General features: G+C 49.2%; 2 protein-coding genes across 2 annotated transcripts in view; one reads left to right on the forward strand and one right to left on the reverse strand.

The window, feature by feature from the left end:
• Positions 1-4,016, reverse strand: part of MCFD2 (multiple coagulation factor deficiency 2, ER cargo receptor complex subunit) — a 40,446-nt gene extending 36,430 nt beyond the window's left edge. The window contains exon 1 of the mRNA XM_049650239.1: positions 3,928-4,016. The gene's annotated coding sequence lies outside the window, so the exon portion shown is untranslated. The remainder of the gene's footprint in view (positions 1-3,927) is intronic.
• TTC7A (tetratricopeptide repeat domain 7A) overlaps positions 3,553-26,039 on the forward strand; it is a 120,035-nt gene continuing 97,548 nt past the window's right edge. Inside the window, exons 1-3 of the mRNA XM_049650220.1 lie at positions 3,553-4,081; positions 13,274-13,437; positions 18,665-18,833. Of these exons, the coding sequence (XP_049506177.1) occupies positions 3,898-4,081; positions 13,274-13,437; positions 18,665-18,833 (517 nt within the window). The 5' untranslated portion in view covers positions 3,553-3,897. The remainder of the gene's footprint in view (positions 4,082-13,273; positions 13,438-18,664; positions 18,834-26,039) is intronic.

Here is a 26,039-nt window from a genome sequence, read left to right on the forward strand (position 1 = left end):
CTCTTATACTTTGGCTCTCTTCCACCCTAACCTCTTTTTTTTTTCCTTCCCCTCCCCCATGGGTTTCTGTTAAGTTTCTCAGGATCCACATAAGAGTGAAACCATATGGTATCTGTCTTTCTCTGTATGGTTTATTTCACTTAGCATAACACTCTCCAGTTCCATCCATGTTGCTACAAAGGGCCATATTTCATTCTTTCTCATTGCCACGTAGTACTCCATTGTGTATATAAACCACGATTTCTTTATTCCATTCATCAGTTGATGGACATTTAGGCTCTTTCCATAATTTGGCTATTGTTGAGAGTGCTGCTATAAACATTGGGGTACAAGTGCCCCTATGCATCAGTACTCCTGTATCCCTTGGGTAAATTTCTAGCAGTGCTATTGCTGGGTCATAGGGTAGGTCTATTTTTAATTTTTTGAGGAACCTCCACACTGTTTTCCAGAGTGGCTTCACCAATTTGCATTCCCACCAACAGTGCAAGTCAAATACACTACCATTCTATTTGCAAGTCCTAAAGAGACTGACTACGTGTTTCACAGTTGTAGATCCATACTTGTGCTTCCTTTGCTGTGTGTCTGTAAATGAAAAGTCAATACTTGTTTGTCTTCTCCAGGGAAAATCCAAAATAGTACCTGGACCACTGTGCCTCAGTTTACTGAGGTCCCCTCCTACATTTCACAAATCCTCAATCAGAACCTCAAGGGCCTTACACTGCCCTGTAATTCTATTCTTATTCAATATGTGGACAGACAATCTTTTGTTGTGTTCCAAAGATGAGGTGAGCTCCAAGGCTGATTCATCTACTGCTTACTGCTCAGAGACAGCAGAAGGGCTCCATAGAAAAGCTGACAATTTGTCAAAGGAAGTGCACTACCCAAGACAAAAGATATCTCATGGAGGGAAATCCCTTACTCCAGAAAACCAGCTGTGCAAGGTGTTTGTGGCCCATATCTAAGACAGTTATGAGGATCCCCGGGTCTCACTGGCTACTGCAGGCCATACATCCTGAACTTTTCTGAAATCTCCACTCCATTATTCAACCCACTCAAGTCCTTGCTAACCACACCTTTTCTCTCGGAATCCAAACATGAACAGACTTTTTGTGAGTTCAGATTAGCTCTTCAACACCCTCCCATTCTGGGCCTAACCAAATACCATAAACCTTCAACCTATAAGTACATGAGAGATCTCTTCAAGCCCTTAACTTCGTGAGAATCGAGACCAATAGCTTGTGATCTAGTGGCAAGAGCCTCCCCACCTAGTCAGAGGCAGCAGCTGAACTAGTGGAATATTCTGTCAGCTTGGTGGTAGAGGTCCTTTGTCCGGTTCCATCTTTGTTGCTCTGTAAAATTACATATTTCTTAGTAGGTCGGTTTACCTCCTGTGAACTTCAGTACTTTCTCTGAGATGCTGGGACTGTCAGGCAGTGCTCTCCCTCAGTCTGGTAGGCAATCAACCCAGCTTCTCACGATCAGCAAGTTATTTTTATAGCATTTTCCAGCCGGCAAATAATGGCAATCTTTATTAGAACTTGTCCTAAACTCTCATCTGAGAGATTTCAGATTATTAAAAAAGAAAAACAATCACCATCTGAGAGATTTCTGATTATTAAAAAAATAAAAGCAACTGCCACACTTTCTACACGCCTTTTATTTTGGCAAACATTACTAATACAATCATGGCTGCTCTTTGCTCTTGTTCCTATAGTCTCTTACTCCCCTGAAAAAAATGCTGGTCACTAGCAGGTTAGGGGCTTGTCTCTGCCAGAAAAGAACCACAAAGGTATCAGGAATGTGGCTGCAGTGTTAAGGAACAGCTCGTTAGAAGTTCTAACCACAATACTGTGTTCCTCTCTCCCCCGTGCCATGCCCACACAAATCTTGGTGCTTGAGTCAAAGGAACAAGCAACAATTCTTCAGTTAGTTCCCTGGAGTCCTGCAACCTGGGGGCAGGGTTGGCAACGATTAGGGAGAAAAAAGGGAGGAGGGGAGGTTTATTTATTTCCATCAGGGCTGCCTTCCTGTCCTCAACTCTGCTGTCCTCTGCCTGCTCCAACGCTGACCCTGGGGCATATCACAGGGTGTTCTCAGGCCATCCTCATCTAAAGAACAGGGACAGCTCTCTCCAAGTGAAAGGCGGTTCCAGTGACCAACAAGGGTAGCCAAAGGCTAACCAAATGCCAGCTACAGGGGGTAACAAGAGTAGGCGCAGCTTTCATGTAAATGGAGTAAATGGTTTCTAAATCTGAAAGGCCAGACCCGTCCGTTTTCCTTCATCTACTTTCTGGCCTCTGGAAGTTTAGGACAGACCCCAAGTGCTCCCAAGGTCAGAAAATGCTGTCCCCAAGCATGGAATGGAGCTGCATTTGGAACCTGGAAAGGAGGGTACCCATCTGGGAGTTATAGGGGTGGAGTGGTGGAGAAGATTGCCTTCCACAGACAACCCCCCCCCCCCACTCCCGTAGCAAAGGGCCTGGAGGGACTAAGCACCAGTGGCCTGGGCTCGCTTGGCAAAAAACCTTACCACAGTTACAGAAGCAGTGAGTCTGGTGACACTGAAAGCGGTCAAGTCCACTCTCACCGCCACATGTCAGGCAGTGGTGAAGCCCTCTATGTTGTGGAGGAAGGTGGACACCTAATTCTTAGGAGTCTATACTACACTTAAAAGCTTGCCCTGACTCTCCTGTGTTCTGGAGTCTTCGGTCTGCACCATGCAACATGTCACTTATGTTCAAGGGAGTTTTTTTGGTCTCGCTGTGATTTCTTGCATGATGGCCTCAATCCCCACACTCGACTGTAAACCGCCCCAAAGGCGGGAACACCCTAATCAGTCCCTCCTCCTACAGGCCACCTTGTGATCCCTTGAACTTCTTATTCTTAGCACCCCACAAAGCCAAGCTAAGCCATGCCATGAGTTTTGATCACAGTGTTGAGACACCAGAATTACGAAAGAAATACCAAGTTGGAAAACAGCTTAAAACCTTGAAGAACTCCAGGGTAACGGGATTCCACAGAGGACACGCCAGCCAGCTCGCGCGGGGTTGTCAAGTTGGAAAGAGGAACTGCGTTGTTACAAAAGAAAATGAAAAGTCTCTCGGAGTGCAGACGCCTGTTCCGCACCGCAACCCGCCTGCCCGAACACGCGCTCAGGGCTCGCGCGTCCCAGCAGGGCCGGCACCCGGGGAGGCTCGCTCTCGAAGGCGGGGGCAACCGGCCGGCCTCTCCCCGGATTTGTGACGTGCAGCGGTGGTGACGAGGCCAACACACAAAGCCGGGGTGTCGGACTGGGGAGTCCCCAGGCCAAGAGTCCCGATGGGATGGGGAGGGGGCGGGGAGCGAGGCGCCCCCGGGCGCGGGGGCCCCGCGCAGCATTAAAGTGAGCGCCGAGTCGGCGGCAGCGGCGGCGGGGACCTGGCGTTGGCAGCAGGGCGGCCGTGAGCGCTCCTCGCGTGCCTGGCTGCTGCGGCCTCGCTGGCCGCCCGCGAGCCCGGCTCGCCGAGGCCGTGCCACGCCCCCGCGGAGGTGGAGCCGCGGCCAGGGGCGGGTCCACAGCTGGCGGCGCCCGGGCCCGGGGCGGGGGCTGTGGCAGCAGCTGCAGCAGCGGCGGCGGCAGCACCGCCAGGAGCTGCTGCAGCGGAGGCGGAGGTTGCTCCTGGACGAGTCGGGGCCGCGCAGCCGGAGCCCCAGTCCGGAGGCGCCGGGCGGTGCTCTGGGTGCTGCTGCTGCCGCCCGGCCGCCGCCGCCCGGGCCCCCGCTGCCGCCCGGGACCTGGCCGCCGCCTGCGCCCCCGCCGCCTGCGCCCCCGCCAGCGTGTGCGCCCCAGCCGGGACGCCGCCCCCGGCCGGGTCTCCACTTCTCGGCCGCACCTCCCATGACAGCGCCCGCGCGAAGATGGCTGCGAAGGGCGCGTACGGCTCCCACCTGAAGATGGAGAGCGAGCTGGAGCGCTGCCGCGCGGAGGGCCACTGGGACCGCATGCCCGAGCTGGTCCGGCAGCTGCAGACGCTGGTCGTGCCCGGCGGCGGAGGCAACCGACGAACCAGCCCGAGCGCCGCGTTCACCTCTCTGGACGCCGGTGAGTGAGGGAAGGGGCTGGCTCTAGAGTACCCAGCGCGCGAAATGCACCGCCTCCTCCAGGAAGCGGGCCCCGACTGCCTCCCGGCCGCCGACGGCCGCCTTGGGTATTACCCTTCCTGTAGTGTTGGTGTTAGGAGCAACCAGGGTGATTAGCAAGGTTCTTATGCCCCAGGAGAAAAACCACAAGCAGGTTTGGGGGAGAAAGAGAGACTGCTCTTGCTCTCTGTCCTTTGGGATCATGTGGGTAACTCCGTCTACTGTGAAATGGTAGTATCGGCACAGATCAGCTCCGGGCAAGATCTGGACTCTTGCACCGCCCCTTCACCCTGCACCCGGTCCCTAAACTCCGTCAGGTGAAGGCTGTGTGTCTCTCCCCGCCCTCCCCTTCTTTCTCCCGAGTCTAGTTGACAACTGAGCTCTGCCCACAGCAGACAAGGTTGGGGGGTTGGCGAGCTCCGGCGTGCGGTGGTGAAGCAGGAAAGCGGCCCGGTAAACCTCAGTTTCCTCATCTGTGGTCGGACTCGGGACCCATCTAGCCCTGGCTTTGGCAGTAGGGCTGGTTTGGCTGGGCTGGGCTGGGCTCTTATGCTGGGGCGGGAAAGCACCCTGATGTGGCATTCGCGGGGAGGGGAGGGGAACGGAACACCCCGCCCCAGTCTCTGGCCTCAAATCATGTTCCTGGTGCCCTCAGCTGATCCTGGAGAGCCCTCCCAGAGCCCTCTCTGTGCGCAACCACTTTAGAGCCTTGTGGAAGGAGGTAGGGAGTCAATGAATGCAGTTATGAAGAGGTTTTAAAGACTGCCCAGCCTGTGGAAGGTTCTGTGGGGGAGACAGAGTGGTGGTGGTGGTGGTGGTGGTGGTGGTGGTGGTGGTGGTGATGGTGGTGGTGGTGGTGGTGATGATGATGGTGATGGTGATGATGATGATGATGATGATAATAATAATAATAATAATAGCAGCTAACACTACCCAGCACTCACTGTGTGCCAGACACTGCCCCAAGCACTTCAGTCAACTCATTAATTCCTCCCAACAACCCCATGAAGCCTGCACTTTTGTTTGCTCTGCTTGCAGATATGGAAGCAGGCCCCAAAAGGTTAAATAATTTGATCATCCAATCAATAAGTGGTAGAGCCAGGGTTTGAACTCAGGCTTCTGAGTATATCCTTTTAACCTCTTGCACTGTTACCTCTAAATGAGATGCAGCACAAATCCTCCAGCCTGAGGAGTTGCCAAAATGGATGAGGAGGCAGAGAAGTGACCAGAGGGCGATCGTGCAGTAGATGGCGGAGCTCAGAGGAAAAGGAGTTTTGGGGGAGCCGCAGAATGTGTGCTGGCCTCCGACTGGTATTGGGAAGGGCAGAGTGTGTTTGCCCATGGAGGAGGAAGGATAGAAGGCCACTGAGGGGGCCAGGGGACATGGCCAGACAGTCGGGTTGAGGCTTTGAGATGGATCTGGGCACAGGGGTTGAGGGGAGTGACCAGAGCAATAGGTGCATGTATGGGAGAAGCTGGTGGGCCCTGGTCTTCCAGGCCAAAATAGAGAAATCAAAGGTTTTCTTCTGTCCCCTGCATGGAGTGATGTGGTGGGGTAGGGCTTCCAAGGGTGGGAGTGGAAGTGGACCCACATGGAGGGCATTGGGGCCTGGGTGAGTTATGGGAATCTGACTAAGATTGGCCCCACAGAGAAACATGCTGGGCCAAGACAGGAACCCGACGTCCTCGAGTCCAGTTATTTAAAAAAGTTTTTTGAACATTTATTCATTTTTGAGAGGCAGAGAGACAGAGCCCAAGTGGGGGAGGGACAGACAACAGTAAGGGAGATGGAGAACCCGAAGCAGGCTCCAGGCTCTGAGCTGTTAGCACAGAGCCTAACGTGAGGCTTGAACCCACGAACCGTGAGATCATGACCTGAGCCGAAGTCTGACGTTTAACAGACTGAAACACCCAGGTGCCCCTTGAGTTCAGTTTCTTAAACTGCTCTTCAGAGGTCTCAAGGAGGTTATGTAATTAATTAATTGGTATCCCAAGAGGAACAAGTTTAGGGAGTGCAAAAAGTAAAGAAATTGGACCTAATAGATTCAATATTGTTAAACAGATTTTTTTTTTTTTCACTGCAGGACTTTTCAGAGCCTTTAATATGCACACCTGCCCATGATGTATAAGACAAGGCTGGAGTATAAATAGCATATTTCTCAAACTTGCCTTGACCATATTCTATGAGGCATTATTGGGAAACACTGGTATGGCATAATTTATAAATGGTATAGTATGGTTATAAAGTGCTTTCCCTATTTTTTTTTTAAATCCTTATAAACAACCCCATGGGCAGAGCACGAGTTATTGTCTCCATTGTACAAATAGGGACACCAAGGCCCAGAGAGGTCACGTAATGTTTATGTGGCAGAGCCCGTATGAAAGTCTACGTTCCTGCCATCAAGTCTACTACTAGTGAAGGTGGGGGCAGGGCACAAGGGGCGTGGCTTGGCTTCACCATGGGGACTACCCGTCACAAAAGGAGGGAGTCTGAGCGGGGCTTTGGGGTCTCTCCTGCCAACTTTTGGGTTTGGTTCTGTGAGTGATTTCTATCCCCCTGTTAGATCTGGATACACTGGCCCAACACACAGGCTGGCACACACACAGATGCACACTGGGAAAACAAATGAGTCCTAAAACCCAAGTGTAGAGCATTTTTTGGATTGTCTGCTATTTTGGTTCTGTCTCTGCAGGGTTCCTTCATCGTTCAAGGGACTGAGGGCCTGTTTTTTTGGAGTGGTATAGGCACTGACCCCCTCCAACCCAGGAGAGAGATTCTTAATGTCCCACTTGGCCTGTTACACTTGTATAGTCAGTGACCAGAAGCTTCAACAGTTACATATTTTGGGAGAGGGAGGGAATGTATTGAGGGGGAAGCCAAACCCCGGTTGAACCCCATTTTAAAGACTGAGGCCCTGGGCCCTGCTGTCTCTGCGAGGTTTCCTACAGAAACTAAAAACTGCTCCCAAAGCATCTACTTCAGTCCAGGGGGCAGGAGAGGGGGACTGGCTGTGGGGGCCTCTTTGGAGTCTGGTGGGAGTGAAGGATGAGGAGAATCTCAGGCAGAGGGGGTCCTACCCTCTCCTATCAGGGGAGGCTGCTCCCCACCACCCACCCAGGGGGAAGGTGGTTGCCAGTGTTTGTACATTTTCTTTCAAACTCACATCCGGTTTAGATTTGGTCAGGATGGAGCAGGGGAACCCCAGAGTGTGGCTGGCTGTGATGGAGTTTGTTCATGTAAAAACAAAGAACCCATCCAAGTGATTAAAGAAAAGGAAAAGAATATTATGAAAAAATTCCAAAACATCAAAAAAGCTAAAGAATGGATCCCATGTATCCATTAACCAGCGTCAGTGATTATGAACTCATGAACTGTCTTGTTTGAGCTGCACCCCAACCTATTTCTTCCCCACATTGAATATCGTACTAGGTACTTATTAAGAACTCTTGTTTCTTTTAATTGCAAAGAGATTTATTTATGATGGTGTATAAGCACATACATAAAGAAGTGGAGGGCTGCCTGAGTGGCTCAGTTGGTTGAGCATCTGATTTCAGCTCAGGTCATGATCTTGGGGTTCACAAGTTCGAGCCCGCGTGGGGGCTCTGTGCTGACAGTTCAGAGCCTGAAGCCTACTTCGGATTCTGTCTCCCTCTTTCTCTGCCCCCAGCTCATGCTCTGTCTCTCTCTCAAAAATAGGTAAACATTTTAAAAATTTAATTTAAAAAAAGGAAGAAGAAGAAGTGGTGACTGTCAGGAGCCAGTGTGGGATCCTAAAAAAAAAAAATAATTTTTCCTGATTAAGATCAGAGGTCTGCTACACAAAAGGAATTCTAAAGACAAATTAGGATTTCAGTAAGTCTCTTAGAATGTCATTGACAGGATGATTTGGTGTGAGATAGGATGATGGTTTAGATAATAAGTTGAAATTTCATTTTTTTGTTGTTTTTTTGCAGCTTTCTATTTTAATGTAATCAATTGTATATTCCTTTCTTTTTTGCCAAATAAAAGCTCTTTTGAAAAGGCAAAACCACCATACCATTATCACAACCCCCCCCCCCAAATCTCATGATTTAGTTTTACAGTTCATTTGCTAGAATCAGGATCCAAATAAAGCTACACATTGTATTTGGTTAACAGCCTGGGTGTCTCTTTTTTCCCCTCAGTATTTTATTATGAAAATTTCAAATGTACAGCACAATTAAAAGAACTTTTCGGTGAACACCTGTATACCCACCACCTAGATTCTAATATTCTTAAGCTGTACTTACTTTATCACGACTGCCCCTCTATCTATCCATCCGTCTAGAGTCTCATAATCTGTAGTCACCCCCATCTTTTTTTTTTTTCTCCTGAACTGGAAATTGTTCTGAGAATTTCTTCAGTTGGAGTTAGAGGAGGTGTGTTTGAGGCAGGTGGCCTCTCACTAGTTTTGGCCTCTTCCTCATCTCGCTGTGGTTAGAAGTCCCAGCCCTCTGCGGTCCTGTGTGGTGAACAGCTGCAGAGACCACTGTGTCCCCATTTGCCTTAGTGGGGAAGGGCCCGCCTGGCTGGACCCAGGTTTCCTGTCTACAGACTGGCAGGGTGTGGAGAAGAGGCACCGCCCTGCAAATGTGGTTTCTAGGGGAAGGGGCAGGTATCTTTGAAGTGGGTCCCTGTCGCCTAGTGCCCTGAAAGAGGCCTGGAGAAGGGTGGGAGTAGATGGGAAGCTAGCTGCCAGAGGCTTCAAAACCAGGTTGCTGGGGAATCTGAGGGGCCATTAAGTGGGGGCCTCCTCTGGGCCTGTGCCCAGGGCAGGGGGCTGTGCTGGGCTGGGCTGCCAGAATCTGTGTCACTGTCAGGAAGGTGTTCCTAATGCCTCTGGGAGGGCAGAAACTGAAATACTTTACCCAAATCATGATAGGGAGTGGGTTTCAGACAAGAAGATGATAAAAAGGCATGTTTTACCTCCGGAGAAGGAAGGACAGGAAAGCCTCTAATCCATTTGTATTCTTATTTAACAACTGAAAATCTAGAACTTTTAATTCTAAAATATCTTTCAGTCCCATAGATTGGCCACTTGGGAATGATGGGATGGACAGGAGAAGGGGAAGGAAGGCAGAGTAGAGAGGGAAGAGATGTGGGCAAGCAAGAAAAGAAAGTTCGGTTCCCAGCCCCTACTGTGTCTACTAAAGAAAGCATAGACCTTGGGTGGGGATGAAGTGGAGCAAAAAGGCTGGAGAAGGACCTTAAGTGTTAGTTTACAGAACAGTCTGGGGACACCTGGGTGGCTTAGTTGGTTGAGTGTCCAACTTCGGCTCAAGCCACGATCTCCTGGTTTGTGAGTTTGAGCCCCGCGTCGGGCTCACTGCTCTCAGCTCAGAGCCTGGAGCCTGCTTCAGATCCTCTGTCCCCCTCTCTCTGCCCCTCCTCTCTCTCTAAAAAATAAATGAATATTTTTTTTAATTAAAAATAAAAAAGAAGAACAGTCTAAAACTCATAGGTATATGAGGATCAGAACAGTCCTTATCCCTGCCCTTGGAATTGCTATTGGAATTCCTACTTAGAATTCCTATTACCTTTGAACCTACTTTTTATAGCTCTTAGACTGTTCTTATTTCTAAACTACCAGAAGCTGTGCTGTACCGGGGGTGCAGGAGAGACAGGCTGTTCTGTGGCTGTGTTGTGTAATGTTATGTTGTATTATTATTGTGGGCTGGGACCATGGCAATATTGCGTATCTTTATTATCATCTATAAAATGGGAGTAGTATCTACCTTTTAGAGCTGTGCAGATTAAATGCTACTGTATAATAAAATACTTGGCACTCAGTAGGCCCTCAACAAATATTGGTCCCCCTCGTGCAGTAAATATTCTGGTTCAGAGCAGTGCTTCTCAAGCAATCCGCGGTGAAGGATTACTCTCATGTTTTGGGTTTTGTTTTGTTTTTTCATTCCCATTTTGTTGTGCTCTGATTCTTTCATAAGATACTCAAACTGCTATCTCCCATTTTTCACTTCAACAGATTCAAAATTATTTTGTCACATTATTGTCAACGTTTCTGAACGTATACTCTAAACTGAACTCATCTCTGCAGGACTGAGTGACACAGATCCACCCAGCCCCCGACCTCACTTTGAGTAGCAAAGTGTCCAGAGGACACTGCCATTACTTTGAGGGGAGGTGTTGTGCCCTGGGGAGTATTTCCGGATTAAGAGTTGCTGGGAAGGAAGCTGGTATCTCTGGGCAGGAGAGGAACAACAGAGCCAATGAGTACCATGGGAAGCTGCATGTGCACCCTGGACTGCTGAGAGCCGGGGACCAGCCCAGGAGGGACTCAGTTCCTTCAGAAGGAGAAGGTTCCTAAACCTACCTCTGGTTTAACAGGTGCAAAACAGGTTGGAGGGGGGGAGCAACTTGCCCAGTGGCCCATAGTTCAGGCATCCACCACTCCATAGCCTGCCCCTCCTCCTAGCTGGCATTGGGAATCTGAAGAAGATTGCCTTTCATTCTTGAACTGATTTAAATTTTAACGTGTTTTTTTTTGTTTTTGTGTTTTTTTTTGAGAGACAGGGAGAGACAGAGCACAAGCAGGGCGGGAGAGGCAGAGAGAGAGGGAGACACAGAATGCAAAGCAGGCTCCAGGCTCTGAGCTGTCAGCACAGAGCCAGATGCTGGGCTCGAACCCATGAACCGTGAGATCATGACCTGAGCCAAAGTTAGACGCTCAACTGACTGAGCCACCCAGGCACCCCATTGAGTTGATTTAAATTTTATTTTAATTGAATTGAAGTGAATTGAATTGAATTGAATTGTATTTTTAAGAAAACTGTTTGAATTTTAAAAGAGTTTTGGATTTATAGAAAAATTGTGAAAATAGTATAGAAAATTCCTAATAACCCAGACCCATTTTCCTTATTATTATAAGTTAGTATGGTAGATTTGTCACAATTAATGAATCAATATTGATACATTTAGTCTTTTTTTAAAATTTTTAAAAAATTTTATTTAAATCCAAGTTATTAGCATATAGTGTAATAATGGTTTCAGGAGTAGAATTTAGTGATTTATCACTTACATTGAACACCCAGTGCTCATCCCAACAAGTGCCCTCCTTATTGCCCATACCATTTAACCCACCTCCCCTTCCCCTCCCCTTCCCCTCCCCTCCAGCAACACTCAGTTTGTTCTCTGTATTTAAGAGCCTCTTATGGTTTGCCTGTTTTCATCTTACTTTTCCTTTCCTTCCCCTATGTTCATCTGTTGTTTCTTAAATTCCACATATGACTGAAATCATATGATATTTATCTTTCTCTGACGATTTAAATTTTATTTCTGACTAGATAATATATTCACATGGCTCAGCCTTCCAAAGGGACCAAAAAGTAAAGAATGAAAAGCCTCCCTCCATCTCTGCCACCTTCCCTATAAGTCAGAAAGGCCATCAGATATGTATCCTGTCACATGTCATGAACACATGTTTCTGTCCACTGTGCGCACTCCACTGTCTTACTGATTTATCATGGAGTTCATTCTTTCACAGCACAGATGAGCTTCCTTGCTCCTTTTCATGGCAGTGTGGTGTCCCCTTTTATGGAAGTACCATGCTTTATTTAACCAGCCTCATGTTGGCAGACATAAAAGTTGTCTCTAATTTTCTGCTATTATAAATAACACGGCAGGAATCACCTTATAGGTCATTTTACACACGTGCCAAGACCTCTGTAGGTGTGGGATTGTGGAATCAGTGGGTTGCACAAAAATAATTTTGATCTAGGGATTGTGGAATCAGTGGGTTGCACAAAAATAATTTTGATCTATGTCATCAAATTGCCCTTTACAGAGGTCCCACCAACTTCTGCTCCATCAGTGATGGATCAGAGTTTGAACTAGGTACTTTTTCGGCCAGTTCCTCTAAATGTTAATTTTTGAAATCATGAGGTGGATACCAAAGGATCACTAACAGGCTCTGGCATCCTTAGAGGAAAACCCTTGTAAGACTGTGCCCTGGGATCTGGGCTTTCAGGGTGTTCTCTGAGGGAAATCTCCTTTTGTGGCGGGGGGGGGGGGGGAAGCTCTTCAGAGGCCAGCAATTTTGGGTCTGTGGCTTTGAGTTGTAAGCAAACTGCAGTGGTCCTGAGAGTAAGGAGTGAGTGGCATTCCTGAGTGGGTCTAAAAATGCCATCCTGGCAGTAGAAAGCTCTGTGAAGTCTCAGGACCAAGCAGACCTTCCTGGAGGCATTTTGGGTTGACACATAACTCTCTGAGCCTCACGGCTTCCTCATCCAGTAGTGGAGAGGATCCAGTTCACTCAGCAGCTATTTATTGGGTGCCTGTGTTGAGTGGTGGGCCTGGTCCTTACCCTGATTGCAGGGGAGGGGCAGTGAACCAGCCACACTGAGCACAGCCCCTGAGGCTATCATGAAACCACACTCAACCTCTAAGCCTGCACAGTGAGCACTGGGATCCCACCCATTCCCTGGGTCACCTCTCTGTGGTGGCAAGACGGTCACAAGCCTGGAGTTTTCAGTACTTTATGAGGAGATGGAAAATTTAACCAAACAGTATGAATTCCCCTGCCAGGTGGTGAAGTCTAGAGATAGGTTAACATATGTGAGAGAACTCCAGAAAGTGCCAGGGCTAAACACGTCCACGGATTTGCCCTGCTATACCAGTACATCTGCTTTCTGCTGTAACTCTTTGCTTTTGTTGCTAAGTTATCCCTGGTTATGTTAAAATACCTTAAAAATGGAGAAAACCATGGTTTTCTGGTTACATGGAAATAGGAGCTTATGAAAATGCATTAAGCCACATCATATATTTTTCCTCTTGTTATTTGGGGGTAATTCCTTCTTGGTTTAAGAACTGATTACCTACAATGGGACATGGATGTGACTTTGTCCCTCATTTTAAATTCTGAAATTCTGGGAATTTGTTCCAAATCTTGGGAACTTTGCCTCCCCAACCACTAAACTACAGAAAACAAACCCAAAGGGGCAATTTGTACTGTGCCTATGATAGAATGCCTGTGTTTTTTCTTTAAAGGCTGTTTAACTTTATGAAAACTGTGTCTTTATTTCTTTCTCAGACCTGGGCCATTCATGTGTTGGGTTAAGGGTGGCTGGGTGGGTACAGGGACAGGTACCAGTTTCAGGGGATCACTGCTCTGTTTTTCAGATGACTTTGGGAAGCTGCTCCTGGCCGAGGCCCTCCTGGAGCAGTGTTTGAAGGAGAACCACACAAAGATAAAAGACTCCATCCCTTTGCCAGAGAAGAATGAGCCAAAGATAAATGCAGCCAGAAACTACCTGAGTAGTATCCTTAACCACGGGAGGCTGTCTGTAAGTGGTCAACCCCTGTGCCCGGGGCTTCCTCTCCTCTATCTCCTGCCTCCTATCTGCCATCAAGCCCTCTCCCTGGGTCACCTGAGCAGCAAGTCTCCCTTAAAGGTTGGCTTTGTAGTGTTCAGTACAACAGCCACTAGCCACATGTGGTTCTTGAGCACTTGAAATGGAGCTAGTCCAGAGATGCCTGGGTGGCTCAGTCAGTTGAGCGTCCAACTTTGGCTCAAGTCATGATCTCAAAGTTCGTGGGTTTGAGCCTCGCATTGGGCTCTGTGCTGACAGCTTGGAACCTCCAGCCTGCTTTAGATTTTGTGTCTCCTTCTCTCTCTGGCCCTCCCTGCTCACACTCTCTTTCTATGTCTCTCAAAATAAAGCTGAGTCCAAACTGAGCTGTGCTATCCAAGTGTAAAACATATACTGGAATTTGAAGACTTAGCACAAAATGAAGAATGTAAAAGATCATTAATTCTTTATATGGTTTACATGTTCAGACGATAATATTTTGGATAAATTGGGTTAAATAAAATATATTGTTAAAATTAATGTCACCCGGTGCCTGAGTGGCTTAGTTGGTTAGGTGTCCAACTTCAGCTCAGGTCATGATCTCACGATATGTGAGTTCGAGCCCCATGTCGGGTTTTGTGCTAACAGCTAATAGCTCGGAGCCTGGGGCCTGCTTCAGATACTGTGTCTCCCTCTCTCTGCCCCTCCCCCACTCACACTCTATCTCTGTCTCTCAAAACTAAATAAACATTTAAAACAATTTTTTGATATAATTAATATCACCTATTTTTACATGTTTAATGTGACTGGAAAATTTTACTAGAAAAATTCAAATTATACATGTGGCTTAAGTTATATTTCTATTAGACAGCACTTGCTTGACCTAGTATGTGCCTAGTCCTTTGGACTCCTTAGGGATCTCAAGGAAATAGGACCTCAGTGAGCCCATGATCTAGTTGGAAACAGGCAAACATGCAAAGTTGGCTAGCGACAGAAGAACTCAGTAACAAGGCAAGCCAGTTTAAGTCTATGCATTTATTGATTGAATACCTACTGTATAAAAGGCACTGAGGGGAGGTATAGAGGGAAGTATAGTCAGCTCTCTCCAGATCTTTGCTGCTTAAAGCATGGTCCACCCACCTGCAGTATGGGCATTATCTGGGGAGTGCAAAATCTGGATCAGAATCTTTGTTTCAACAAGCTCTCCTGGTGATTCATGTGTGCATTAAAGTTTGAGACCATTCTAGATTACAGTGTATCCTGAGCTATAATAGAAGTATGGGTACGTCATTAGAGACCCAAAGAGGACGTGATTTTTCAAGAGATAGTCCAAAGTAATATACTTTCTGATTTAAACATTTTATGGTAACCGACTCTATGCAAGGCATTATACTATGAGGGCAATAAAGATGTACTGATTCAACATGGACCCTGCCCTCAGGGAGGTTGCAGGTTTACTGGGAAAATAAGTCTTTTTTTTTTTTTTTATGTTTATTTATTTTCGAGAGAGAGAGTGAGGGGGGGAGAGGCAGAGAGAGAGAGGGGATCAGAGGATCCGAAGCATACTATGCGCTGACAGCAGAGAGCCCTAGGCAGGCCTCGAGCTCACAAACTGTGAGATCATGACCTAAGCCAAAGTCAGACCCTTAACCAATTGAGCTCCCCAGGTGCCCCCAGGAAAATAAGTCTTATTGGCAAATTGTCCTAGATGGACTGTGACACATGCTACATGACTAGTGTACATGAGGAGGCAAGTTCAAGGGGGATACTCCCTGGGGTGAGGTGGGGAGTCAGCCCGGGGTGATGGTGGCATTAGAATTGGACTCTTCGTGGGGGGTGGGAGGGTCTAGACCTTGGAGAGGGGAGGGTATTGACATACAGAGATAGGATAGGACATTCCAAGAAGGAAGCAGTGTATAATTTAATGGTTTCTCTTATTAGGTTCTCATTCAAGTATGTCACTTAGCAGGAGCAAAAGGGAATGGTGAGAAATGAGGTGACAGAGGGACTCTGGGGCCAGTGAGTGGGGACTGAAAAACTAGGCCAAGAAGTGTGGGGCTTTTTCTGTGGGGGAAGTGTCCTGGAAGTCTAACGATCTTGTCTTTAGATTCCTCAGCAGGGATTATGGTAGCTCTGGGAGGTTTCGTGTTGGAGTAAACCAACTGTTTGACCTAGAGCATGTCTTCTGACCTCTTGGGCCCTCCGGTTCCTCATCTGCCAATCAAAGAGGCTGCACTTGATTGGTGGGTCCCAGGCTTTTCCCATCAAGACCCCTTTTAATTGTTTCCTTTGCCAGACTCCATTAAATATTTAAAAATTGTTTTTAAAGTAAAAAATGAGGGGCGCCTGGGTGGCTCAGTCGGTTAAGCGTCCGACTTCGGCTCAGGTCACGATCTCGCGGTCCGTGAGTTCGAGCCCCGCATCGGGCTCTGGGCTGATGGCTCAGAGCCTGGAGCCTGCTTCCGATTCTGTGTCTCCTCTCTCTGCCCCTCCCCCGTTCATGCTCTGTCTCTCTCTGTCTCAAAAATAATAAACATTAAAAAAAAATTTTTTTTAAAAGTAAAAAATGATTCGGACTCACTGGTAAAAAGTCATTAAATAAACAAGTAGTTTGAAGTAAAAGTTTTTGTTTGCCAGCCCCACCCCCACTCCCATCCCGAGTTAAGCGCTGGTCATCATTTTGTGTTATGTCCCACATGCCTTTCTCTGTGCATTAACAAACACATGTGCATACATACAGGTTCTAATCAGAGTCCTTGCATCCATATTTGACAAGAACTTTTACCTGGAGCTTTCCCCATGCCAATATTTCATTCTCTGCATTGGCTGAATAGCATCCATGTATATTATTATGAAAACTGTTTGTATGCCAAATCACATTTAGGAAGAACAAATTTTACCATGCTCTATTAACTGAAGACATCCATAGTCACCAATAACACTGAGATATTCACCATTATCCACACCAAAGCCAAGAACTTGATGTTGATTAGGCAAAATGAAATATTAAAAGTAGTATGTGGGGTGCCTGGTGGCTTAGTCAGCTAAGTGTCTGACTCTTGATTTCGGCTCAGGTCATGATCCCAGAGATGGGGGATCGAGCCCTGCGTCAGGCTTGAGCAGGCATGGAGCCTGCTTAAGATTCTCTCTCTTCTGGGGCACCTGGGTGGCTCAGTCAGTTGAGCATCTGACTTCAGCTTAGGTCATGATCTCACAGTTTGTGGGTTTGAGCCCCACGTCGGGCTCTATGCTGACAGCTCAGGGCCTGGACCCTGCTTCAGATTCTGTGTCTCCCTCTCTCTTTCTCTGCCCCTCCCCTGCTTGCACTCTGTCTCTCTCTCTCTCTTTCAAAAATAAACATTTAAAAAAATTTATTTTAAGATTCTCTTTTCCTCTGCCCCTCCCCCTCTCGCACTCTTTCTCTTTAAATAAATAAATAAATAAATAAATAAATAAATAAATAAAAATTAAAAGAAAAATGATGACTCATGCCCTGTATTTATCTAGCTCCTTTCTAAAGAAAAGTTCAAAACTCTTTTCTGGACTCGCATTGCTCTGATGCTGTTGGCATTGCTGTGATGGGAGGTGAGGGTGGTTGTCAATTGTTATCTCACCCTCACCGATGGTGTAAATTAAATTAGCCTGAGCAATGAGAAAATGTGCCCGTGGCTCGAAACCAACATGGGGAACAGCAGTATCTTTGCCCAGCTAGGAGGGACCATGGGTCCCGAGGCTCTGGGAGTGTGTCATTTGTGGCCCTAGCATAAGGAGTGGGTGGCCTGTTTGGGTGACTAGCAAATGCACTTGAAAAATTCAGCCTCGGAGAGTTGACTGATAGTCGGAGCAGGTCAGGCATACAGGGGCTGAGTGGGTCCACTTGGTGGAGGCATTCTAGCAGTTCAGCAGACAGAGCCCTCTGGTACTCAGGGAGGCTTCTTAGGAAGAGGTGGGTTGGGAGCAAGTTCCCAAAGGATGGAAGAAGATCCAGATAGACCAAGGGGGAAGTGGGGGGAGACTGTTCCAGATAGGGAGCTGTGTGAGCAAAGGCAAGGGGAAAATGTGTGTTTATAATGACCAAAACACCAGTGCAGAAGAAGAATTTGGCTTTGCTGTGCTCCGTATCTCTTAACTGGCTTCTAAGAGGGCAGTAGGTGGTGGGGAGTGGTGGAGGCTTTCCCTGGGGCTACAGGTTCCCCAGACTCCAATCTCCCTGAAGGGAAGCAGGGGTAGCACAGAGGCCCGAGGTAGGAGCCAGCATTGCATCTCCAAGGAGCTTTATGGACAGAGCTGCTGCTGGGCGGTAGGGGCAGTGTTCAGAGCCTGGCCCAAAGGGGTGGTGGGGCCAGCTGAGTGCAGAGATGGAGGCCGAGGGCTAGAGCAAATGGCCATGGAAAGTGGGAGATCTTGGAGGGGAGCTGGGCACATGTCCAAGAACAGGACTTTGGGGCAGGGCTGAGCAGACCTCCTGAGGGAGGCCCCAAGAGTCCTTGTATGGGGTTGAAGATTTGGGCATTAGCAGTACTGGAGAAAGAAAGGGAAGAAACCAACTGGCTTGAATTCAGACACTTGATTCTGCACTTGAGATGAGGACGGTGGCCCAGCAGGCCTTGGCTCTCCTGCCTTCCTGTCACACTGCTGACAGGACCCTTCTTACCACAGAGGTCCTGCTGTTGCAGGTGGGGCTTCAGTGGCTGGCCCCTTACCTGCACAGCTTCTTTCCAAGGCCTTTCCCCTCACTGTATATTTGTACAGATATGCATGTAAAGAGGACCCCCAGTTATGTGAGCTTTAGGCCCCAAAAAATTTGGTTAGGTCTTTGACTCCTACTTGTGTTGAGAACAAATGCCTGAATTCCTGAGCACCAACCTTGGGCTGAAGCCTTCTGGACAGAAGACAGAGCCCAGTCTGCAAGCTGCCTGGGGTCTGGTTGGGGGAATAGTACACACACGCATGAAATAATTGGGCACTCATGTAAGGATTTCAGTGAGAACCATAGTGTAGCCCACAGACTGCAGGTGTGGAGAGAAGAGGGATGTCACATGTACTGAGGACTGGGGGGGGCTTCCTGGAGGAAGAGGGGAGTTCTGAGGAGGGTCTTAGGCAAGTCGTCATGGCTCAGTGGGATGGGGCGGGGGTCCATCCCAGGGTACCTGGTGGGGGTGGGGATGGGGTGGGGAGGCCTTGAGGCAGAAGCCTGCTAATGTGTTTTTTATCCTTTTAGCCACAGTACCTGTGTGAGGCCATGCTGATCCAGGGCAAGCTGCACTATGTGGAGGGCTCATACCGAGATGCCATCAGTATGTATGCACGGGCTGGGATTGATGACATGTCCATGGAGAACAAGCCACTGTATCAGATGCGGCTGCTGGCAGAGGCCTTTGTCATCAAAGGTAGGTGTGGATGCAGCTGGGGCCCTAGAGGGCACAAGCCATGGCTCCCCTCCACCATGTTCAGCTCCTTACACCCTGGCCCCCTGTGCCAAGAGCATTTGGTAGCTGTAGGAGAGCAGATGCTATATTGACAGTTGGCCTGCAGGGCCAGCGTTCAAGATACGTGACCCCTAGTCGTGCCCGGGCGCTAACCAGCCAAGTGGACACCAGCGGCAACCAGCCACACCAGCGCATGCTGACTGACGGCAGCCACCAGGCCAGATATCAGGAGCCTCAGGTTCTCGCCTTGGCTCCGTCAATAACTAGCCACCCAATTGCATGCCCTTGGGCAAATTACCACTTCACCTTTCCTGGCCTCAGCTGACTTATGTGTGAAACAGAATTGTAATACCTGCCCTCACAGGGTTACCATAACCAAGAGGAATCAGCTGGGTCATGATGTTGAGAAAGGCTTAAAAACAATGCCATCCCGTCATCAGGCTGGTGCTGGGGACTGACATTGGCTACAGATCAGACACTCTGTGGTATAGAGCAGCCTGTCCCTCCTTGGGTATTTGTTGGGCCCCTGTGAGTGGCCCAGAGATCAGTGATGGGCAGGTCAGAACCAGTTCCCAGAGTAAGGGGTGTTGTGGTGAGGACCCAGGCACACAGGGTCAGTGATGGAGAAATTCCATGATATGGAGCTGTGGATGATGGCTCACCTGGGGTACTGTTTAGTGCCATTGAACTGACCCCGAAGGGGTTACATGTTAGTAAAAGCCTGAGCCCAGACTTTGTGCTTCAGGCTTCTTCTTCCCTGGATCCATGAACCCTAGGGTCACAGAGCCTGAGGGATGGCCCTCATGGCAGTGCGGTGTCCCAGGAACCCCCCCCTGCCCAGATGGTTGTCAGGAATCTTAGATGTTTGGTCATTTCCTTATTCCAGCACAAACCAGCCCCCAGAGAAAAGTGTAGACATGCTTATGGCCATATGGAGATTGGATGTTTGAGATGGTAGAGTGTCACCTTCTTCTCTGTTGTAGATAGGGACATTCTCTCCATCTTGTATATGGGGAAACTGAGGCCCAGGGAGGCTACATACCTTGTCCAGATTTGCCCAGAGATTTGTGGTGGAACCAGGATTGGAACCTCCACTCTGTCTCCTTTGGATCCCAGGGGACATCTTTGCAGAGCATGGCCTCCTTTGACTCTGGCTCCTGGGTTTCTCGAGGGCTATTTGTCCACCCCTGGGTCCCTTTCCCTTTAGAGAGACTATTCACAACCTCCCAGGAAGTCTGCTGAGATTGTCACCCAGGACAGATGCAACACCAGCATGTAGGAGGACAGGTGGCCATCTAGGTTAATCCAGTATGTGGGGGTCTTCTTCCTTGGCTCTCTCGTCCCTTTCTCTGTGCCCCAGCATAGGCTGGTCTTGGAGGTGTTTTTCATTTAGTGTTTGGGTCTTTTGGGCCTCTTGAAAACCACTCTGCCATGGACTCCCCAAACCTAACACCCTTCCTCGGGGGCCCTTTCCAGCACTTTTTCCTGTAGACCTGGCTCTACCTACTGCTCCCTGTCTTCTGCTCTCTACTCTTTCCAGCACGCCTCCAGCTTCTTGGGGGAACACAGTCCTGGTGGTCAGAGGTCCTGCAGGGGAGGTAAGGAGCCAAGCGCCACTGGCGTGGGCTGCTTGGTCGTGGCCTGTGCTAGCTCCCCGCCCCTCGCTGACTGCACATGGCCTCCCACGCACCTGTCTCCTCTCTGCTTGTCCGTCCTGTCCTGTTGCAATGCCTGTGCCCTACCTGCTGCTTGGCATGCTGAGTTTCACCTGACCCTGTGTATGCTTGAGATCATGCATGAGGTCTCCAGGGTGTGCATGATGTTGATTTTCCTGGGTTTGGGGGTACCTGGTGGGTAGCCCCATGCAGAGAGAAGGGGACGGGGATGGCTGGTCACGGGGTTGTCTTAATCTGCTGGGCTCCCATAGCAAAGTACCTTAGACTGTGTGGCTCAAACAGCAGAAATTTATTTCTCAGAGTTCTGGAGGCTGGGAAATCCAAGATCGAGGTCCTAGCAGGGTCGGTATCTGGGAGGGCTCTCTGCTTGGGTTGAAGATGGCCACCTTCTCGCTGTGCCCTCACATGGCTTTTCTTCCATCTCTTTCTCTTCTCTCATTATAAAGTCACCAGTCCCATCACGAGGTCTCCACCCTCATGACCTCATCTAACCCTGACTATCTCCCGAGGGCACCATCTCCAAATACCAACACATTGGGGATTAGGACTACGTGCAACATGAGCTGGGGGGAGACACAAACATTCAGTCCATAGAAAGGATGGTGGTGGCAGGAGGCCACAGAATTCACAGAATGATAATAGTTATTAATCCCTCACTCCATGCCAGGTACACCCTCACTGAATCCACACAGTAGTACATAGGCCTCATTGGGTGTTCTCTTCATTCCCTTGTTATAGATGAGGAGTTACAGTTGATGAGGTGAAGGGACTCGTGGATTTCATGGGAATAGCAGAGCTGGGATTTGAACCCGGGCAGCCAGAGCTTGTAGATTCCCCCATGGTAGTGCTGCTCAGAAGCCTAGACTGAGAGCAGTGACAGAAGCTGTCTAGGCCAGTCTGCCCCATGTTACAGATGAGGAAGTCAAGGCTGATGAAGTGGAGCGTCCTTACCCAGGACAGTAGTCAGCTTTGTTTGAACTAGAATCCTCTACCCGAGGCAGCCTTACAGCTTTAGGTCCTGTCTCCAGGTAGCCACCCCCCCCAGGAGCCTGCCTTCCCTAATCCCAAGTGTTGTCTGGCCAGGCCATTACACCACAGTTTATTTACTGTTTTGCACTGGCTTCTGCTTCATGGTTCCACTTGGTGCCATCCAGTGGGGCAGGGAGTTTTCTTGGCACACCTGTCTGGAGGAAGGAGGATGGGGCCATGTGTCACGGGGCCTGGAGGCTCAGTGGGGGCGCATGTATGGGTATCTCCAGTGGAGCTCCTGGTCTTGTTAGAGGAGTCAGGAACAGGCTTTGGGTCTCTTCACTGCACCCCCCTCCCAGCCCCCAAAGACATAAAAATACACTCAACTCACCCACTTTCTGCTTCAGGGCAGAGCGATCTGGTTATGTGTCCTTCTGAAGCATCACTCACAAGGGCTAGGCCTTCCTCTGAAGTCAAGGGGATGTGGATGAGACCAGAAAATGCTTTCTGATTCTCAGGGAGGGCTCTAGACACCATCTTGCAGTGGTCTTGGGTCTCTCTTGCTGAAATGCAGAAACAGTACTTGCATACGTGTGTATATTGCATGGGGGTTACGTGACCCTCCAGCTTCTGTAATGGGATTCATCTTCACCTCTACTCTATAAGGTGGGGAGGTGGGTAATTGTTATGCCTACTCTAGGGATGAAGAAACAGAGACTTGCAATCTGTAAGCAGTGGAGCTTAGATTGATGGCCGGATGGTTGTCTCTCAAGCTTGTATCCTGCCTGTGACAGAGGACCCCACCTGGAGAGCAGGTTGCAGTTACCTCCAGAATGGGTTCACACAGATGAGAGTACAGGCAGTGCACAGAGCCCTGAGAAAGGAGAGGGTCCTGCCAGTTACTGCAGAATCCAGGGGCCAGCCAGGAGGAACGATGCCTGTGGGCACACTGTTGTTCTGTTCCTGAGAGTAGTCCATGGGGGGGCCTAACTGGGCCTTGGGCAGATGGGGGGCTTCTACCTCTCCTGGCCTCCATCAGCCCTGGGTTGGCTAGGAGCTGCAGCCACCAGTGAAGCCCTGTATCACTGTCCCATGGGTCTGCTTAGTGTGGAAGCAACCCAGGGCAGTGGTGTTGGTAGGCAGATTGTTCAGAAAACTTCCTTTTATATGTCAACATTGGTTACCTTGGCCCAGAGTGAGAAGTCTGCCCCTCTACCACTCTGTTCCTTAGGCCCTGCAGTGGCTCCAGTGTGACTTCTGCCAGCCCACCATCCCCTGACCAAGCATGTCAGACCAGGGGAAAGCCCTGGGAAAGGAAATGTTCCCAGCCCATTCCAGGTACAGATGGTAGACATCTATTTTTGATGGCATTGCCCCACCACCATCTTGGTTTGTTTCAAGGGAACATCTTCCATTTACTTTGTATTAAAAAAACAGTCCAGGGGTACCTGGATGGCTCAGTCAGTTAAGTGTCCGACTCGTGATACTGGCTCGGGTCACAATCTCACTGTCGTAGGATCAAACCCTGTCTCTCCCTGTCGCACTCTGCCCCTCCCCGACTTGCACGCAAGCATGCATGTGCACACCCTCTCTCTCAAAATAAACAAATAAACTTAAAAAAAATGTTTTTTAAATGTAGAATAATTTGGTTTCGAGGCCCTTCTCAGAGGGCCAGTCTGCAGTGCCACCCACCCTCACGAAGCCCCAGGCAGAGCCTGCTCATTTGATTCTGCCTGCTCATGGTTTCCAGCCCTGTCTTTCTGCTGAACTTGAAGCCCTGGGGGGACAGGTGGTCATTCCTTCTGCAACCCCAGTCTTCTCTGCCTCTTCTCCCTTCCTGGAGCCACTCACATTCCAGCTGAATGAGGTCTCCACCTGGTGTCCAACATGGTGTGCAGAGTTTTGTCCCTTTACCTTTTCTTGAGCCACTGCTCTTGCCCAGCATGCCCCTTTTGTACACGCAGAGATAGCCCTAACACTCCCTTTAGGTGCAGTTCAGGTGTATCTTCCACCAGGAGGCTTCCCTTGTGTATAACTGCAGCCTATGGCATTCTTTTTCTCCTTCAAGCTCATTTGGACCTTGACCGAGTCTCCCCGGTTAGAAGTCAGTATGTTCCTCCTGCCAGGCATCTGGCCCCTGGCCATTATACCCCTCAAGGTCCTTGGCTCTATGTCTTACAGGAAAAAGTAAAATTTGCCAGCACCTGCCAGGGTTGCCAAGATGAACAGTAGGGCTCCCTTCCCTTGAGGGAGTGGCAGTCAGTTGAGCAAAGCCTGCTTCTGGTGTGATGTGGCTCTGGGAGAAGCAGCTTCTCTGGAGGAGGAGCTAAGCAGGTAGTAACTATGGCAAGACCGATGAGTCACAAGCTACCTGGTGCCTCTCTTTCCTGTCCAGTCCCTGACTCAACAGGCCACAGCATTAGTGGAGTTTATGGTTTGGAAAAATCAGGAAATGGAAATTACTCCAGAGGTGGCTAGTCTGTAGCTTATTTCTGCAGCCTATTGGGGGCAGGACATTGGACTTCCTGCCTGGCCTGGGTGCCCAGCCATGTGGCTGCCCCCAGTTGTGTTCTCTGCCTTGACACCTGAGAAGGGCATTTGCAAAGTTCCCTCTGGGGCTGCAGCTCCTTAGCAGCCCACTTCCAAATGGGGGCCTTACACGTTGAGCGGTCTGAGGCTTTGTTTTTGCAAGGGTTGGGATCTGTCTGGCTCAAAGGCTCTCTAGAGCAACCTAGTAATAAGCCTTTGGACATTTGGCATCAGATCATCTCCATGGGTAAGAAACTAGAGCCAGAGATTTTGTTGACTCAGACAGAGCCCTTGGCTCTAGAGCCACGCCTAGTGGTTTCTGTCTCTGCATCAGGCTTCAGGGCCCCTCTCAGCCCCCAGCCCTCAGTTTAATGGGTAAGCAATAGGCTGGGCTGAGGGGTGCTCACACCTCTTGCCCTCAAGCTGCATCTGACTCTGTAGCAGCACATGAGAGCCACAGCACAGGATCCTTGTGAGATCCTGGGGGTGGGGGGGTGGGGGTGGATCAGGCCTTTCCCAGGCCACAGCCTTAGCTCTTGATACAGTCTGGTCTCCCTATCTCCAGGAGCAGAAAATTTCCAACCCTGCTTATCAGACTTGACTGTCAGCTACCTTGGATTGTTGTCCACAGGTAAAAAGGGCCCCTGGCAAAGCTGCATCATCCAGAGGGATTGCCAGGAGTAAAGCTTGCCCTTTTTGTAGACCTTGCTGTGGACCCTAAGAAGTATCCAACATAGGCCAATATCCTGAAATGTTTCTACCAGATGCCCTAAAGCTCCAGCCTTCACCTCAAGACAAAATAGGCTGCATTTCAATGGGCACTACTGCTGCTATATATCTGGAATTCCAGTTTCTTAATTGTGAGATGGTCAGTCCTCACTCTTGTATCTGACCTTAAGTCAGCCAGGCTTGCATTTCAGAAATTGTACCCTCTGACATCATCATGCTTCTGGGGATCAGTTTCCATATAACCAGGCTTAGGGTTGTAATGACAAAAATGTAATTCCAACTAGTTGGAAAAGCAACAACAAAAAGGAGGGAGGCACTGGAAATGTATGACCCCATGTAACTAGAAAGTCATTGGAGGTAGGTGGCATCAGGCATAGCTGGATCTAGGGGCTGCATGTGTTGATGTCTTAGCACCTCCAGGTTTACATGGTTCTGTGCATAGCACTTACAGCCTCAGGAGGAGAGAGTGCTTCATTGACCTGATTCCATCTTGTGCCTACCCTGGAATCAGTTACAGTGACCAGCATCAAACCTCTGGGTTGGTGCCGGGGGTGTGATTTCCACCTGAATCTGGTGGACTGAGTTGGAAGAATGGTTCCTCAAAGGAAAATCAGTGTGCTGTTAACCACAGTAGGTGAAAGGTATGGAGGGCAGAATCCCAGAGCTCAGGCAGAACTGACTCACCTCGGGTAACACCGCTAGTGACCAGGTCAGGATGTGAACTTGGCTCTCTCTGACTCCAGCTTTTGGGGTCATCCCTGATACCCCAAAAGTACTTGGGGATTGAACCACTCTGCTGCAGAGAGAGGAAAGTGAATGGAGCTATCTGGAGTTTTTCCTGGTTAGCTTGGAGGTGAGCCTGAACTTAGGGAGGAATTATCTGCAGAGGAGTAGAAGAGGTGCCTTCCAGGTAAAGGAGAAGTCCAAAGAGAAGCCCCAGGAGAAATGGAGGTGACTTGTTTAGTGGGGGGCAAGGGGTGGTGGTGCCAGGAATGACTGAGCATGAGAGCCTTGCAGTAAAGCTCAGGGGGTCTTCTTGCTGGTGTTCTAGAACTTTATTCCTGGGTCACCATGCTTTGATGGGCATGCAGGAACTTCAGGGCCTGCACTTTCAATATCTCAAGCTTACCCGGTTCAGCCCCACAAGCCACGGCATCACTGTCCACCTCTCAGAGCACTGTTCCATGGCAAACAGCTGCCTCTCCCCTCAGGCCTGTGTCACTTCCAGTTCTCCAGCACTAGCTCAGTGTGGTAAGGTGTGAGG

This window comes from Panthera uncia, assembly GCF_023721935.1.
Source record: "Panthera uncia isolate 11264 chromosome A3 unlocalized genomic scaffold, Puncia_PCG_1.0 HiC_scaffold_11, whole genome shotgun sequence".
Lineage (NCBI taxonomy): Eukaryota > Metazoa > Chordata > Mammalia > Carnivora > Felidae > Panthera > Panthera uncia.